Below are 17,500 nucleotides of genomic sequence, written 5' to 3'. Positions count from 1 at the left end.
GCTTCCCACTGTCACCCGAACCCTGCAGACTCTGCCGGCCTTTTTATTGATTGTGCATGCAAATTACAAGTAATACATCAGAAAAACGCTCCCATCTTCATTTAAATACCACATTGGGTCGCCCCTCAGTGGACCCCCAAAGACAAAGCATTCCCTGGGTACCAGCACCAACATCCATAAACTAACAGAAACGTAGACATTTTAATGAGCAGTGTTTCCATGAACTGATGCGACTGTAACCTGGCTCGTGACCCTTTCTCATGATGGAGCGTACGACTACTACAGAGACCTTCCGTCCAAAGTTAAATCTTCCTTTCCAAGTTGTCAGATAACAGGCGCCAGTGTGTCTACTAATGAGGGTTAAATCTTTGTCTCTGAAATGTGGTCAGGTACCATGCGCTCGTGGGTCCCTTGACCTCAAATTGACCCCTGATTCTCTGTGCTTCCATTGTGTGCAAGATGTTCTGAACACAAGCATTTCGAGGTCAACAAAATGAAACTTTAAAACATGACAACATTGTATTTGTCTATTCTAACAGTCACATAGTCAGGCAATTGTATCACATTTTACTCTTATTTGCTATTCAGCTCCGAAAATTACTGGAACACATACTGACAACATTTAAAGAGTGACTCGAAGTGATATTTGTTGTGGCTGAATTTGCTTTCATTAGTGTTATTTTCAGTGATATTGTTCAACATCCTACGACCGCACATTTCTATTTGATATTTCGATTTGACTTCTTAGATAAAAACTAAATACATTTAGACATAAATCACAAATGTAAATGACCAGTTCCGCTGTACTTGATTAATTCTTTTTCCTTCGAATACTTGCACGTTTTTTTTTGAAAGACCGACTTTTACTTTTACTTGATTCGCATTGATGAAAAAAAAATTTTAAAGACCGATTTTTACCTGATTAGCATTCATGAGAACAATTGATGTCTGCTCTCAAGCCAAATGCGATTTTATTTTTTTCAAAACGGAAGTCTCCCTCTTAGTGTGAAGGTCTGACCTGACTACAGACTACGACAGACAACTTGGTTTAGCGTAGAAGGAATGATTTCATCCAGGCGCGTTTCGCGTCTTGGGAAGACTGTTGTTGGAATTTCTCAAATGTCGTCACAAGTGCAGTTGTGAGAGACGGAGAAGGGTGAATCGGTCGCTAAACTACCTGCGTGATTAAAATCCAGAGGTAAATGTGTCTTATTTTATGTCAAACCTCACTACTGGAGGACAGTTAGCCGACCTAGCTCGTGATCATTAGCCGTAATTTAGATCAACTGGATAGATGACCGACAAGCGAACCAAGTCCTATCTAGTTTAAACCGATCTCGTCTCTTGATATCATTGAGGTAATGAGACTGTGCTTTGAGGTAAGGTTATGTCTCGAGCTATTCGCGATTTTAATTTAACCTGCGAAGTCTACAAGCAGTAGAACAGGAGCACCCGGTTAGTGCTAGCCACGTAATAATAATGCCTGCTGCATATTGCTTTAAACATTTCATAACGTGTTCATTGTGACAGCAATATACTTCCGATAGAGTTGTTGGCTCGAACAGTGATTCAAGAATAGTATCAACTGAGGCACAATGTTGCGTGCCTCAGTTGAGGCACAATGTTGCGTGCCTAATTTCACTTGTACCCTTTCCCCTGGTCTGCTGTAGTCATGTTACATGTTTATGGTATGTAATGTTCTTTTTTGTACTCGTTTTTTTTTAAAGATGTACTTCTCTCCCAGTACATTTATGTTGACCACAAAGTTGACTCGAGATCTTCATTCGGAATCATTTCAGTTGCAATGACAAAAAACCCTGAACTATGACCTCAATTTTTCCTGGATGGACACCACGTCGAAAGAAAAGTCATTCTGCCAGAAAATTGTTTTTATGGAAAGAAAAAAAAGTCAAGAATACTCCTTCCAAAAGATTTGTTGTGTACATCATACAAACCGGTGGGAGGGCGACCTGTATAGAGGCGGCAACGTGCATGAAAATAACTACCGTGCAACTCCCATACACTTGTTAAAGCACACTCAAAGTACGGCACGCGAGAGGGACACTGCCTGAAACCATAGCGGCAGTACGTCAGACATACTTTTCAAATGAATGACAAAAAATGCGCGCGCCTTACCGTTACTTGGTTTTGTTCCAGACCATGTCTGCAATCAAGCTTGCACTCCAGCAGAACCAGAAGAGGGACAGGAGAAAAACCTCAGAAGCCAAATCTGCCGAAGTGTCTCCGGACTCCAAGTGTCCCATTTGCTTGGACGTCTTTAACAACATTGCCTACCTGGACATCTGCCTGCACAAGTTCTGTTTTCGCTGCATCCACGAGTGGTCCAAGAACAAAGCCGAATGCCCATTATGCAAGCAGCCGTTTAATTCCATTTATCACAGTATAAAATCGGAGCAAGACTTTAAACAGTATGACCTGAAGCCAGTGACGAATGGATCTTTCGGGATGTTTGGCGGTGTGCGATTTAGGTACCGTACAACGCTTACCGGGGTGCAGCGTCAGCGCTGGGGAAGGACTTCTCCCCCGCCGGACAATGGCGTCCTCTTTGAATCAACAGCCAATCCTCCCCAACAGCAGCAGACGCGTTACATCCGGCATGTGATGATGAGGATGGCGGCCAAGAGGAGAGCGGCCAGCGAAGGCCGCACGTTGCACAACATCAGAGAGCTGGAAATGGTGAACTTCCGGCGAGAACTTTACCGACAGGGCTTGAGAGTACGCACCGTGCGCGACGGCGGACGATCCCGGGACACCTCGGCCGAGTTCTATCGCAAAAATCCCGCCTGCTTGCACAGACTGATCCCTTGGCTAAAAAGAGAGCTTGTGGTGCTGTACGGCGCGCACGGCTCCCTGGTTAACATCGTCCAACACATCATCATGTCGCGCATTACCTGCGTGGACATGGAGGACAGAGCCATCCAAGAAGAGCTCTGGCCATTTCTGCAGGGCCGCACCGAGCATTTTCTGCACGAGTTCATCAGCTTTGCAAAGTCACCGTTCAACATGGATGCGTACGACCAACACGCCACGTACGAGGGCTCGGCCCACTCCTCCAATTCGGACATCAGTTCCAACTCATCCGTCATCGCCATTTCCGAGGATGAGGATGTGGACTTGGAGCCCCCCAGGACCCCCGGTTACGCCACGTCAAATCTGAGCCGCTCCCTTTGGGATGACGAGACGCCCGGGCCGTCGTATTCCACCACGACAGAGCAAAGTCGGACGGGAATGGAGTCGGTTCATGACTCCGACTCTGACAGCAGCTTCGAGGAGGAAGCGCAAGACACACCCATTTCCCCACCGCAGCAAGGAAATACAGCGCACATTCAAGTTGACGAGTGTTTGTCTTCGGAGAGTGATGACTGTGTCATCGTGGGCTTTATTAAGCCGAGGACCGAAAGAACTCCCGAGCTGGTGCAGCTCTCCTCCGACGAATACTGGAGCGACGATGCGAAAGAAGCGCCGCCGCCACTGTACGTTGGCTTCAACAGCAACAGTCCCTCAGCCTCGCCGAGGAGTGAGCCCACCGACGCGGACCACCGTCATCATCTTGATACCAAAGAAAGACTCGGTACGCTTAAGTCCAAAGTATGCATGGCGTCGAGGGAGTCCGAGAGAAAAGACAGAGGCGGTTCTGAGCAATCCAGCCGGAAACGCGAGCCAAAGGACAGAAAGCACAAGAGGAAAAGGTCGAGTGCCGAGCGTCGGCGCCGCAGCCGCAGCCCAGTTAACTATCACATCAGAGAGAGAGACTATTCCTGTTCCGACCGCAGGGACGGGAAATCCGACAGTAAATACAAAAGGAAAGAGAGCGACTTCAACCGTCAAGCGAGCCGAAAGCATTCCGACCGACGCTATCGCTCCAGGAGTCGTAGCAGGGAATCGAGGCGGCGAGATAGGCGGATGTCCAGGTCCAGGTCCGGGACTTGCTCAACCTCACCGTCGACGAGACGATCTCGCCACGAGAAGCCCGGCGGCAAGAGAAAATACAAAACCCGCCATCTTGAGAACCGCTCGTCCCCACGAGACGTCACCCCCGAAACTGAAGCAAAAACCACCGACGGAAAAGATGAGAGGAGCCCGAGTGTCCGCGGCAAACGTCACAAGAAGAAGAAGAAGAAGAAACACAAGAAGAAGAGCAGACGGCACAGGAGCGCAGAGAGACTCTCGCCGACGCCGATCACCATCGAGAGCAACAGCGATCACGCCGACGGTACCTGCGGCGGAACCTCCAGCAAGGAGCCGTCCCCCTTCAACGCCGCTGCAGATGAGCTCAATGACTCCCTCTGTGGCTTCGTCTTATAGCTACAACTAGCCCCTCATGCCCCTACCTGAAGTATTTTTAATCGTATCTTTACCTCCTCATCATGAACTACATTATTCACCCTGAAACCGAGACTATTCCAGGGGGTGAAGAGAGTTCTTTTGCTCCAGTGGCTACTAGCTGCCGATGATCTCTTTTACAGCTACCGTAATTCAGACTTTCTCATGATGACATTAAATGTGGACATGAAAAAAAAATCTCTTCTAGGCTCTAAACACCGTGTAAAACGTAAATAAGAAAATGTTAGGCCGGCAGTAACTGGCCTTTTGTAAACTGGGGACTCCCTGTATTTGCAAGTGCCACTATGAATGCTTGGGGGGGCGAGGGGGGGATATTGTTCTTGAACATCCTTTTTAAAATGTTTAATTTCTAGAGCGTTCTCAGGGGTTGGTTTCTTTTTTTCTTTTTTTTGGTAATGACAAACTTCATGATCTCTTTCTATTGCTAATGGATCAGCAAGAGTACTTCTATTAAAGGTATTTTCTGCATTTTAATGTTTGAAATGACTCCTCCAGGGAGACTTCATTTTGCCCAGCGTCCACATCCAAAACAGGCACACAGGGCTTCCTGTTTCGCTTCCTCTTTAAAAAAGATATTTCCATCCAGGTAAGACAATTGAGAACAGATTATTTGCAGTGCCGATCTGGCGGCAGGCAGTGAAAATAGAAGCAAACTCAAATACTGTACATATAAAAAGTGTATGATCTAGTTTCACTGGTACATCATTTATATTAGGACATGTTGAAATTAAAGTGCAACAAACGGCAGCGTGTATCCCTCAACTTTTTAAACATTGGCAAAATTGAAGTGAGCTTGATGATTTGTTGTGGTGTTCCGGTGTGGGCTGGGAAATTGAACACATGACTGACCAAAAGAAGTGCAAAATCTGAAAACGAAAACTTCAAAATTGCTGGAACGGAGCAGAGAGCAAAAGGAGGTTTTGGAAATGAATTTTAAAGATAAACATGGATCAGTGAGTTTGGCTGTTTGTGAAAAGAGCCAATTAACCAGGTAGTACAGTCAACAGCTCCTGTGTTTGTGCGGAGACTCAAAATTTCCTGCTTGCGCTTTGGAAAATGGATGGATGGGCAAAGAGTAACACTGGTTGCAAGTGTCATTACGGAACATCCGGATTGGGTCCCGCTGCGCTTTTATTTTGAAGGGTGCGCGTAACCAGGAAGAGAAATGTCTGGTCTTTTCCCATCCACGCGAAGTATTGCAGAAGCTGCAACTTGCTCGCCTCGCAATTTGCCCTCATATCCTCAATAATAACCAGTTACGTCATGTCTTCCTCGGCACCCATTAAGGTAAAAACATACAAAAGTTTTGTAATTTCTCCACGCGTGAGTAGCCTCCGGGTGCCGAACCGTGCTAACTGAGCAGTAGGCAGCATAGCTAAATGTGAGGCTTGACGTAACATTGTCAGCTGGGACAAGCTCACGTGTTATAATGTCATTTACCCAAAGTCCTGCTTTTTATTATTAATTGTAGGGGCAATATCACCAGTCATTGTTAGCACTCACACAAGGACGCTTCTGCTTCGGCACGACTGTCACGTTAGCTTTTCAAAGTAAAAGTACTCCAAGTGTGGGCTACTAAGCATTAGAACTGAGTATGCCTGACAAACTAATATAACTGTAATATTCTGTCCTTTTTTTGCCATCATTTTTAACCACGTAGATTGGAATAATTGGCGGTTCGGGTCTGGACGATCCTGATATACTGGAGGGAAGAACCGAACGTTATGTTGACACGCCGTATGGAAAGGTTCGTTGTGTGCTCGACATTCTAATTTCACTTGTACCGCTAAACTTATATTTTTCCATTTTTCCCTTCATTTACTCGATCACTGTTGTTTTGTTGGCAGCCTTCAGATGCCTTGATATTGGGAAAAATAAAAAACGTCGAATGTGTCCTCCTGGCAAGGTGAGAACCATCTGTTTAATACAACAGGATCTACTGTATTTAATTTTCCTAATAGTATTTATCTAGTCAACCGTTCGTCTAGTACAGTATAGCGGAATTAAAACGTAACAATACCATCTAGTGGCATCCACTGGAACTTTCAGCCCTACCCATCCCCTCATTTACTACTGCAGTAATTCAGGGTTCCTCAGTCTTTTTATATCAAGTAACACTGGAAAAAAATACTTGGCTCCCCAAGGACCACCATCTCGACCAGTGTTGGAGTACAGCAGCGTAGTAGCCCCAAATGTCCACCGAGGCAAAAAAATTAATAAAAAAATGGCGTGTTTTATTCCCAAAGGACAAGTATATTTAATGTTGTTTAAAGTCACTTTTACATTTGAAAAATTTGAAAATTGCTTCTGTGCTTGAATGCAGAGAGGGGAAAAAACAAACTGTACTTAAATGATTCAAATAAAATGTACCCTGCATAAGAGTTTTTTTTTCCAACTTAAAGAAAAGTTTAAAAACAAGCAGTTTTTAAAGATGAAATGCAAAGGTAAAAGTGAAAATACAAAGGAACTGTAAAGTGGCACTGATGCTTCTAGAAAAAGTCAATGGCAATGCAAACAGGCATTGGAACAGTTTTTTTCATTACATCAAGTTAAAAAAAAAAGGCCCTATTCCATCCTGAATGCTTCTCGGTCTCTTCAGGCATGGAAGACAGCACACCATCATGCCATCTAACGTCAACTACCAGGCCAATATCTGGGCACTGAGGGAGGAGGGCTGCACACATCTGCTGGTCACCACAGCTTGCGGATCGCTGCGAGAGGAGATCCAGCCCGGTGACATCGTCATCATAGATCAATTCATCGACAGGTAAGCTGATGATGAGCAGGTCAAAATTCAAAATGTGAAATGAATACTTCAAGATGTAATGGGCTCCCTCAAGTTTGCTTGAAGATTTCCATAATTGTAACTATACTGGTAAGTGAATGTTAATCTTTCAAAAACACTTTTTAAAGGGCGATTCAAGTCAAAAAATAATAAATTGAGCACTGTGAGTGGTTGCAGTTATTGCACAGGAGGTCAGTCATAATTCAAATGTGTTCCCACACATCTTGGTGACATAATTGATGTCAAAGTCTCCAAGTGGTGCAGGAAGGAACTTGTCATGCTTGATACATTTTTATTCCTTCAAAGCAATTACTTGTTTACAATGCACTTGACATCCGGAATTGGCGTCACAAGTGCCTGATGTTTTTCAAAGTCAACAGTGAACATTAAAAAAAAAAAAAAGTGGCATTCCACCTCAGGTGAGGTGACAAATGCCCGGAAGTTTACTACGGAACTATTTCTTTAAACGTTTTGTGAATGTTTCTCCCTGCTCGTCTCACGTTTCTCAAATAACCAAGACTAGGCAGCGCATTGAACTTCTTTGACTTTGACGTGACACAGACTATTTTTTTCCAGATTTTTTTTGCAGGTTCGATTATTTATTTATTTTTTTTAATTTAACAACAAGTGTTGTTAAATTACACAACCATGCAAAACCCTTCACATTTTACACCCCAGTCATGGGGAGGGGGCATCCACCTGCTTTTTGCGAAGATGTCATCATCTCTAAGTATGCTTATTTTCTGTGGCTCCGCCCACCAGATTTGAACACTTCTGTCATGCAGTTTTGGTTTCGGTCTTTTTTTTTTTTTTTTTTTTTTGCATTTGTCACGCATTCTTCCATAAATACGGTTCCCATGGATGTTTGAAATTCTTGAACCTTGTCGTCCTCATTCACCAGGAACAAAACAAACTTCATGGTTCAAGTGTGTGCAATTACCGGTAGTTGTTGCGTTTGAAATGACTAAGAAGTAGTCGATAGTCTGGAGCCCAGCATAACTTTTTTTTTTTTCTCTCTAACTTGAATTTTTAGGAGAGCACATTGTAAATCGACATGCAGAGTGAATATTCACATTTCCATTTATTTTCACTATTATTGGTAAATGGGCAGAAGTTGAGAGCAGAGCATTTTCAGCAATAAAAAATATTTAAAAAAAAATCAAACGTACTGATCGCACAAGGGCGAGTAGATGAAAGAGTTGTCTGCACTGTCATGTTGTATATTATGGTTAGGTTATGTTACCTTGGAATCCTTTTTTTTTTCATTTCGTCTTGAGGCTTGACAAATGTAATTGCATCCACCAAGAACTTGACGTTTCCATGACTGCTTGTTTGTTCACAGGATTATGCAAAACTACAAAACCAATTTCCCAGAAACCGTTGCAAGGGTGTGTGTGGCTTGGAAAAAATAAGCCATGAGCCATTTTTTTTGTTCTTTCTTCCCCTTTAAAAAAAAAAAAAGTTTCAGTGAAGCCACGAAATTGTATCAGGTTGTGAACGTGACTGGTTATTACTGTGTACTCCGTAATTATCTGGTGACCTATCCAGGGTGTCCCCCCAACACTTTTCATCTAAAGTCAGCTCAGACAGGCTGACACCCCCCCCCCCCACACACACACACACACACTTTTCATCTAAAGTCAGCTCAGATAGGCTGATGCTCACCCGAGACCATAATGAAGAGAAGCACATTTGAAAGTGGAGGGATGGACCCACAAACTTGTCGTAATTTGGTGTTGCAGAGCAAGTGGGAGGACGCTGGCATATGAGTATGTTGCCGACGCGAGTTGTTAAAATAACAATTTAAGCAATCACGAGATCTCTCTCGTTTGTTAGCTTGCGCTTTTTAATCGCCACGGCGCACAGCAAAAACTTACGCTTGTGGCGAAAACTCTTCCTAAATGTCCGTGAACAACCCAGGCGAAACTCCCGAACATCCAAAGATCCTACAATATGAAGTTGTTTCACTCCATATACTTCTTTGACGCCGGTTACTAATTTCCTGTTCACCGGAGCTTTAGTGACATCTCGTGGTATCATCAAAAATACATGTCGAAATAGTTTTTGTTTTTGTTTTTGTTTTTTTTTTTTTGCTGTTGTTGTTTTTTTCCCCCCACTGAATGGCTGAGGTGAGGTTTCACAGAAAAATGACCAAAAAAGTGAATTTCTGAATAGTGAATTGCGAAGGCCCACGGGCTCTCTGTACAGTGGTCGATGGAGTTACAAGTGCTTCAACAGATTTTTCCTTTTATAAGCTGACACTTTTTCCCATTTTTTTTTTGGGTGGAGGAGACGAGTGTTGTGTTATAAGCAAAGTTATTGGAATTAAGATAAACAGACCCAATGTGTGCTTTTTAGGACCACCAAGAGAGCTCAGACGCTTTACGACGGCCGGCCAACCAGTCCTCCGGGCGTGTGTCACATTCCCATGGCTGAGCCTTTCTGCAACAGGACCCGAGGGGTGAGCACCCAAACGCATCCTATCATCACGAGTCTTCCATCCACGGCGAGAACTTCCAACCCTGCTTAGTGGACACATGTATACTGGCGGAGCGACAAATCTGTCAGTGCGCATGGTTCTCCTCAGAGACTGGAGCATCTTTTGTCCTTTCAGGGACAGCGGTTACTACAGTCGATAGCTTTTCATGTTATCAGGTTACAGGGTGCATGAAAGCCTAACCTATAAAACCTGAATATTTCTGTAAAATGTGACACTCTTCGTTGTAATGTCGATTAATGGATTCCTTCTCAGCGCGTCGACCTCACAGTGCAGAGGTGCAGGGTTCGATTCAGGCTCCAGCCTCCCTATGTGGAGTTTGCTTTTTCTCCCCGGCCCTGCGTGGGTTTTCTCCGGGTACTCTGGTTTCCTCCCACATGCATGGCAGGCTGATTGAACACTCTTAAATTGTCCCTCGGTGTGAGTGTGAGCATGGATGGTTGTTCGTCTGTGTGTGCCCTGCGATTGGCTGGCGACCTGTTCAGGGTGTCCCCAACCTACTGCCCGATGACAGTTAGGATAGGCTCCAGCACGCCCCGCGACCCTTGTGAAGATAAAGCAGATCGGAAAATGGATGAATGGATGGATGGATTCCTTCTCTTGTTTAAAAAAACCAAAACAAAAAAAATAACAGGGTAAAGGACCTTGAAAACAAAAATTCAATTTTGTTTTCAATTTTGAAGGGGGGGGGGGGGCTTGGCAATTGTATTATTTTTTTCCAAAACGGTTCAGCCCTCCTGCTTCCTCAACAGCTGCTCGTGGAGGTGGCCCGCACCCTCGGCGTCAAGTGCCACGCGAGGGGCACCATGCTGAGTATCGAGGGGCCCCGCTTCTCGTCGCGGGCAGAGAGCCTGATGTTCCGCCAGTGGGGCGCCGACGTCATCAACATGACCACAGTGCCCGAGGTGGTCCTGGCCAAGGAGGCGGGTTTGTGCTATGCCAGCATCGCCATGGCGACGGACTACGACTGCTGGAAGGAACACGAAGAGGCGGTGAGTCGATGTTTTATTTATTTATTTATTTATTTATTTATTTATTTTCATGGGCATGAGAAGCGTACTGTTGGTTGACTTTGCCGCCCCAGCACTCACAGTTCTTTCTTTCACTTTTTGTAACAAGATGTCTTACGCATCCTGTCAATTTTAGTTGTAGGCAGTTGCAAGTTGAAGAAATGACTCAAACTGCCCGACTGATGGCCACTTTTACTTCTGCCTTGTGTTTTTGTTCCAAGAATATAATCATAATCTCAGAAAATGTTGGAAAATATTTTTCAACAAATGTATTTTGGAGCCAAATAGTGATCGTACATCAAGGGGGAAAAAAAGTCAAAATATTACAAAGAAAACTGACAAGTAAATTGTATTCATTCGTGATTAGTTATTTTTTGGGGGGGGGAAATGAAAAGCCGAACTTATATTTTCGCACTTAAAAAGTTAGTCGCCCAGGAAAAAGTCAATCGAGCATCAAATAGCTGCAGCTCCTTCACAATGCTGCGGCTCAGGTTTTCACCAGAATAACGAGTGATAACTCCAGTTCTGAAGGCTCTCAACTGAAATTTCTGCTGGCGGGCTAAAAATCACCGAAAGGTTTAGGTCCTGAACACATCAAAGAGAATATCAATCCCGAAGGCCTCTGAGGTGTGCAGAATCGGGCTCAGTTAGTGATGCTGAGCGTTCAAAGCAAACATGGTGACGCAGCATTTAGCCGTGATGCTGCACGCAGATGGACAACCGAAGTGAAGTCCATCCCAAGTGTGAATATTTTTAAATGCAGCTTATGATCTCTGCTTCCCCCCCCCCCATCCTGTTCTTATGATTGAGCTATTTTAAAAATCACATTAAAAAAATTCCTTCTATCTTGCACTGGAAGTTATTTTTGTAGTTTCAGTAAGATGGCTTTTAGTTCTGTACTTTTTTTTTTTTTTTTTTTTGTGTCTTTAGTTCTTGGTTTTTAAATGCCTGAGGCAATTCTGAACTTTTTTGGGGCGGAAGGTGCAAACCTTTCACGGCTTTTCGCTATTTGCGGCAGGGCTCCTCAGCGACGACCGTGGGAAACCCTGTTTCCATCTATCGCCGGGACCTCAATTCACCCTTGTTTGTGTCACACAGTCAATGGCTTGGCTTCGTGCTATTTGCAAGACAGTGAAGCTCATGAGTCATTGTGAGTCAACCTCCTCTGGCAGGGCTTACACCGGAGGCTGGCAGTTGAGCAGCAGACCAGGAAGGGGGGGAGGGGGTTGCCGGAGGATAGTGGGTGTGTGTCAGGAGGTAGTTGTGAATCCGGGGGTGGGCGGAAGGATGTGGCGGGCGCTCTGTAACAGGACAGGAACAAGAGGTCAGCGGCAGGAACTTCGGAAGCGGAGTGTGGTTGGATCGATGAAGGTCGCCCCGCGTGTGGCGCATCCGCTGCGTTATCCCGGACCCTGCCGCTCACTCGGAAGCCAGCCTTTGCACTGCGCGCCTCCTTGACAATCATCACACTGATAAAACGAATCACTCTCACTCCGCTTCTGCTCTCTCGCCACAGGAAGTTCAACAAAACAAAACTCAAACAACACAGCGGACCGAACTTGACTCATTTGTCACCTGTCAAATTTGGGCATTGATTTTGTGAATATGATCTCATCTCCCAAAACCGGTTCTTCAGTCACCTGTCGTAGGGAATGACATAATACCTGTATATCCGACTTTCAAAAGTCGTGTGACATTGGTCCCTCCCCCGCCCTTCGCAGGTTTGCGTGGACAACGTGATGAAGACCATGAAGGAGAACGCCAACAAAGCCAGCAGCATCCTGCTGACCGTCATCCCTCAGATCAGCCAGATGGACTGGAGCCAGACCACAACTTCCTTGAAAGTAAGTCACTGGGGCGGCAGTGCTTGTGTTTAGCCACTGGAGGCTTGATTAAGATCAGTTAGGGTTGCAACAATCAATCAAATAGCTTGAACAACTCCATTACAAAAAAAAAAAAAAAAAAAAAAAAAAGGGCGTGGGGGGCTGAGTCTACACTACATGTGTCAAACTCAAGGCCCAGGGGCCAGATCCGGTCCCACCAGGTCATTTTATGTGGCCCGCGAAAGCAAATCATGTGTGTCAACTTGCTAAAATCTGGAGCGAAATGTCACATGGCCTCCATGTAATAAATAACATTGAGACTTTGAAATAATTTTGTTCCACTCACTTGAACAATAATTGAAATAAAGAATTAAACAGTAATTGACTTGACTGATTTCAAAACTAGTCATCTATTCATGTGTTGTGTACACGTAACCGTTTTGTGGTTTCACTGTCATAACGTAACTCCAAATTGGCCCGCGACTCAAATGAGATTGACACCCGTGGTCTACACTCTGCCTAGAAACTTTGCAGGGATCATTTTTTTGCGGCACGGTACACCTCTCCCTAGTGCTGAGAAATTGATCTTAAGTTTAATTGTGATTTTTTTTTCTTCTTCTTCTCACATTGATAAAAACATGACAATCAAAGAAATGCAATCAATGCACCGAACGGTGCTGTGTGACAAATGTTATTTTGCCCTCCCGGAGTGCGTCGGTGTTGTTCAATGGCGCCACAGTTGCAGGCGAATCCAAAGCTAATAAACCCGCAACAAAAAGCACTACACACATTGTGTTTTTTAACCCTTTCCGGGACAGCGTTTACGACAGTGTGCAGCTTATCGTGTTATCAAGTTATTGTTATTGGTGCGTGAAAGGTTTAAATACAAGACAGATTTTGTTTTAGCAACATCGCCACTGTGCTCATACTAACGTCGATGCAAAATCCAAATGCCAGCAAAACTACGCATAATTATGTTTGTCAAGGCCCACTTTTTGCATTCAATCGAATGATCTCGCACAAGTGTAGCGAGCGAGTGGACGCTTGCTGCAGAATGATGTTCTGCAGCATGATAAATAATTCACTTTGAATTTTTATCCTTTGAGTTTCCGTCACGGTGAAAATTTTTGTTTTGTTTTGTTTTTGAACAATGTCTTTATACATATGCTTTCGCCATCATGGAAATGCACACATGATGATGATGATGATTAAATATATATTTGTTTGCTCTGCTGCAGGCGATGGCCCAGTCGGCAATAATGTTGCCCAAACATTGACGCCCCATAAAAGCAAAGGAACATCGGCTCAGCTGTGGGTTTGTCGCCAGTGACTGAAAAAAAATAAAACCAAGCCCATGTCATCTTCAGCAATTTGAATTGAGCTCCTGGAGCAATTTGTGGTTTCATATCTCCACAAGTCAGGTCTTGTCACACTCCCAAATACCAATTGGACATTTTCACTCGCTGTTATTTTAGTGGACTTCAAATTAGATATTTAGTCGTAGATATTTCATGTTTTTATATGGGTTTGTGTTTAATGGATTAATTGAGTGTTTTTTTTTTGTTTGTTTGTTTGTTTTGTTGACAGAGCCTTCCTCTTTTCTGGAATTGTATCCCTACTAACATCTGTCATTTTGCTTCCATCCATTCATCCTGGCCAGTTTCCCTTTACATAAAAAAAAAAAAAAACCACACATTCTGTTCACCAAAGCACACCGTATCAAGAATACATGCGTTGTGGGCGGCATGACTCAGTGGTCGAGTGGTCATTTCCCTAACTCGGGAGATGGTGATTCGATCCCCGGCCATTGCGACCATGTCGAAGTGTCCTTGAGCAAGAAACTGAACCCCCCAGTTGCTCCTAATGCTGCGTCATCAGTAGGTAAATGAGGTAAAAGTGTTAAGTGCTTTGAGTAGCCAAAGTAGAAAAGAACTTTGTAAGTGACAGCTCATTTGCATATGCAATAACAGCATACTGTACCTGTATAGCCTACATTAAAGTCATCTCAATAAGTAATTCCTCAAACAAGTATTTTTTTTTTAAGTCGGCCTATTTCAACCAATGCCCACTGTCTATTTTACAATTTTTTTGAGGGGTGTTACTTTCAATTTGATGTTGTTTTTTTTTTGTCATATGACAGTAAATCACAAGACTACATTTGAATCTAATGCTGTGATTCACTTTCAGTTGTCTTTCCTGCTTTGTCATGAGTGTATCAGCAAATCAAACTGCATATTCACTCACATGCTCAAAAGCAAGTCATTAAATGGTAATGTTGAACAGGCTTGGAAATTCATTTTTATTTCTTTACATGCTGATTCAATACACTGTATACACACACACACACACACACACACACACACACACACACGTGCGATTGAAAAGCCCTAAAAGCCACTTTGTGAGCTATAAAAGATGAAATAGTCCAAATGAAAATCAAAAGGTGTTCGGAAAGGTGGTATAATTTGTGCAATACGTGCTGTTTTTTTCCCTTCCATATTAACGCCCCAGAATGCCACAATTTTTTTCTTTGTTGAGCACGAACCTGACTTTCATGAAAAACTGTCTTCTCATTTTAAATGGCAAACAAAGCAATGTGACAGAAATTTCATGGTTGACACCGTGTGTTAAAGTGCATCATCTTCATTGCAATTTTAGACCATATGAGTGAAATAAGTCAATTTGATTATTTCAGTGATTCAAGTATGGTCCAAATAAGGTTCATAAATAAGTATAGTAAAATGGTAGTAAAATTCCCATGACAATACCAACCTCGTTCCTCACCAATATCCAGATTTCTTTGCCAAAAAGTCGAGTCCTTTAATAAATAAATAAAACGTCGGGACATTCAGTCCCTTAAAAAAAAAAAAAAAAGTCCTTCACAGAGACTCCAGGAAGGCCACGACTTCTGCGTGGCCGTGTTTGCGGGCCACATCCACGGGCCGCCAGTTGGCGCGGTCCCTGGCCTGCAGATTGGCGCCGAAGCGGACCAGAATCCGCACGGTGTCTACGAAGCCGCTCCGGGCCGCGTCGTGCAGCGGCGTGCTCCCGGTGCGCGCGTCGGCTACGTTCGGGTCGCCGCCCCCAGCCAGCAGCAGCTCGGCCACCGGCGTGCTGCCCATCATCATCACCTTTGCAAGTGAAAAAGAAAAATGTGTGCTTTACAAACTGGACCTTTTCATTCCAAAACCTGTATATGAGATTTAAGTGTGTACGTTGTGTCGTTTAAATGAAATACTCAACATGCAAGCACGTCAAGAATTTTCCTTTCACCCCCCACCCAAAAAAAAAAAAAAAATTGAGGGTTCGTTTTTACGTCAGCTTATGAAAATTGTCTTCATGAAGAAAATGTCATGAATTTGTCATGTCATAAGTGTGTGTACTGTAAATTTATTTTTAATGAGAAACTGACTACGTTGTTTTTGTTTTTATTTTATACAGGAAATATATTTTTTTCTTTGTTTTGTACGGGAGATAGTAAGCTTTATATAAGCCATCAATGTATTTTTTTTAAATTCTCGTGTCTCTTTCATAATTGATTTATTTTTGTAAAAAACGCACAGGTTGAAGGAAAAGGTGTACGGGTTTACCCCCCCTCCCCGTCTGCCCTTACCTGGAGCGCGGTGTAACTCAGCCGGTTGGGCGCGTTCACGTCCGCCCCTGCCCGGAGGAGTCGCGCCACCTCGGCTGTGTTCCCCGTGGCAGCCGCCGAGGTCAACTCATCCTCCAAAGTGCCCATCGTCGTCGGGGCGGTCCCCTGCGCTGCCCGCTCACCTTGGTTGACAGGTAATCCGCGATAGTGGACGAACTGTTTTGACAATCCGCGCGTGTTGTGGTTGTTTGTGTTCTAACTCTCCTCTCGATACCGGTATATAAGTTTGAGCAGCTGTCAGTGTGAGGCGACATAAATACAGTAATGTGTCCGGGCTTGTCTTTCAGTGCTTTAAATGGGTGATGTCATCGCTCTGTTTGCCGCTGTGGTGCGCATGCGCATTCGCTTTGTTTTGTTTCCGCCCTGACAGCCGCGTGACAGTCAAACTTGCGGAGATGAAATGCCACCAAGTCAGTACGTCTCTGTATGCTTTCGATTTCGATTGTAAATAAAAGCAGCTGTACGAATGCGATAGCAATAAACAGTTAATGGCATGTGATAAGCGGTTTCAGTCGTGTCACGCCAGTTGTGTTGCAACAGCAGTCCGTCCGCTTAAATCGACCCAGTTGGAGAATTCAGGCGACTCGTGTGAACATATGCAAATAACAAAAATAGAAACGTTTAGGAGAGATGAAAGGAATCTGAACATCAAACAAAGGATTCATATGTTCCATGTTTATACTCGCCAAAATGGAGTCTCACTCGGTGTCTTTTTTTACATGCACTTTTCCACCCATCCATTTTTTTATTTGTATTTTGTTTAAAAAACAAACCAAGAAAAAACGAAAAAACTGCAGGTGACCACTTCAGCGGGAAAACTGCGACACTATATATATATATATATATATATATATATTCTTTTACATGATCAAACACATGAGCCGTTTTTGATCATTACCTGCAGCCTGAGGAACTGTGAAATAATCGAAATAATTTTCAGTCCACAGTACGTGACAAAATGGCCGCCAAAATGCTCCAATCACACAAATGCAGTATTAATCATAATGTTGTGTGTAGACTAGTGCGACCGCATGGAACATATTCTTGTAAAAAAAAAACAACAAAACACTTTTGACTTGACTTACCCTTTAAAACCCTTGATTATTGTTCCATGGCTAAAATCAGCGACACTTGTCATTTCACAAAACAAATTCCTTACACAGTATCTCTGCTGGAGGATGTATAAAGTAAGTCGGTTGTAAAGACTTTTTACAACTCTGCAAAGTCATAGTCAGCGACACTTGTCATTTCACAAAACAAATTCCTTACACGGTATCTGAATCTCCACTGGAGGATGTATAAAGTCAGTCGGTTGTAAAGACTTTTTACAACTCTGCACAGTCATAATGCAACCATCACTTATCACAA

The 17,500-nt window shown here is 43.7% G+C and overlaps 4 protein-coding genes and 1 long non-coding RNA gene across 6 annotated transcripts in view; 4 read left to right on the top strand and 1 right to left on the bottom strand.

Moving 5' to 3' along the window:
- Positions 1–415, top strand: part of LOC109511015 (E3 ubiquitin-protein ligase Topors-like) — an 11,822-nt gene extending 11,407 nt beyond the window's left edge. The window contains exon 3 of the mRNA XM_019861734.1: positions 390–415. Coding sequence (XP_019717293.1) covers positions 390–415 — 26 coding nt within the window. The remainder of the gene's footprint in view (positions 1–389) is intronic.
- A 610-nt stretch (positions 416–1,025) lies between these two features.
- On the top strand, positions 1,026–4,839 carry toporsa (topoisomerase I binding, arginine/serine-rich a). The gene is made up of 2 exons (XM_019862415.1): positions 1,026–1,198; positions 2,158–4,839. Exon 2 carries the CDS (start codon positions 2,161–2,163, stop codon positions 4,324–4,326), a length of 2,166 nt encoding a protein of 721 aa, XP_019717974.1. The 5' UTR covers positions 1,026–1,198; positions 2,158–2,160; the 3' UTR covers positions 4,327–4,839.
- A 532-nt stretch (positions 4,840–5,371) lies between these two features.
- Positions 5,372–14,760, top strand: mtap (methylthioadenosine phosphorylase). Its single transcript, XM_019862416.1, has 8 exons — positions 5,372–5,652; positions 6,026–6,112; positions 6,213–6,271; positions 6,965–7,132; positions 9,509–9,611; positions 10,400–10,639; positions 12,379–12,501; positions 13,719–14,760. The coding sequence occupies exons 1-8, from the start codon at positions 5,629–5,631 to the stop codon at positions 13,755–13,757; spliced, it is 843 nt and encodes a 280-aa protein (XP_019717975.1). The 5' UTR covers positions 5,372–5,628; the 3' UTR covers positions 13,758–14,760.
- On the bottom strand, positions 14,564–16,841 carry cdkn2a/b (cyclin-dependent kinase inhibitor 2A/B (p15, inhibits CDK4)). The gene is made up of 2 exons (XM_019862417.1): positions 16,094–16,841; positions 14,564–15,611 (listed from the first exon to the last, which is right to left on the bottom strand). The coding sequence occupies exons 1-2, from the start codon at positions 16,217–16,219 to the stop codon at positions 15,360–15,362; spliced, it is 378 nt and encodes a 125-aa protein (XP_019717976.1). The 5' UTR covers positions 16,220–16,841; the 3' UTR covers positions 14,564–15,359.
- Positions 16,179–17,500, top strand: part of LOC109511367 (uncharacterized) — a 16,779-nt gene continuing 15,457 nt past the window's right edge. The window contains exon 1 of one of the 2 annotated variants that reach the window (XR_002167302.1): positions 16,179–16,266. This is a non-coding gene — a long non-coding RNA (uncharacterized LOC109511367). The remainder of the gene's footprint in view (positions 16,267–17,500) is intronic. The other variant, XR_002167303.1, reaches the window with a different exon arrangement.

This window comes from Hippocampus comes, unplaced genomic scaffold (assembly GCF_001891065.2).
Source record: "Hippocampus comes isolate QL1 unplaced genomic scaffold, H_comes_QL1_v1.1 scaffold7, whole genome shotgun sequence".
Classification (NCBI taxonomy): domain Eukaryota; kingdom Metazoa; phylum Chordata; class Actinopteri; order Syngnathiformes; family Syngnathidae; genus Hippocampus; species Hippocampus comes.
This window is presented reverse-complemented; position numbering and strand designations above follow the sequence as displayed.

Excerpts from the sequence above, each read along its gene's own strand:
- toporsa (XM_019862415.1), top strand. The coding sequence starts at position 2,161 with ATGTCTGCAATCAAGCTTGCACTCCAGCAGAACCAGAAGAGGGACAGG.
- mtap (XM_019862416.1), top strand. The coding sequence starts at position 5,629 with ATGTCTTCCTCGGCACCCATTAAG. Across the intron at positions 6,113-6,212 it reads TTGACACGCCGTATGGAAAG|CCTTCAGATGCCTTGATATT; the intron begins GTTCGTTGTGTG and ends TTTTGTTGGCAG. Across the intron at positions 9,612-10,399 it reads TCTGCAACAGGACCCGAGGG|CTGCTCGTGGAGGTGGCCCG; the intron begins GTGAGCACCCAA and ends CTTCCTCAACAG.
- cdkn2a/b (XM_019862417.1), bottom strand. The coding sequence starts at position 16,219 with ATGGGCACTTTGGAGGATGAGTTGACCTCGGCGGCTGCCACGGGGAAC. Across the intron at positions 15,612-16,093 it reads TGAGTTACACCGCGCTCCAG|GTGATGATGATGGGCAGCAC; the intron begins GTAAGGGCAGAC and ends TCACTTGCAAAG.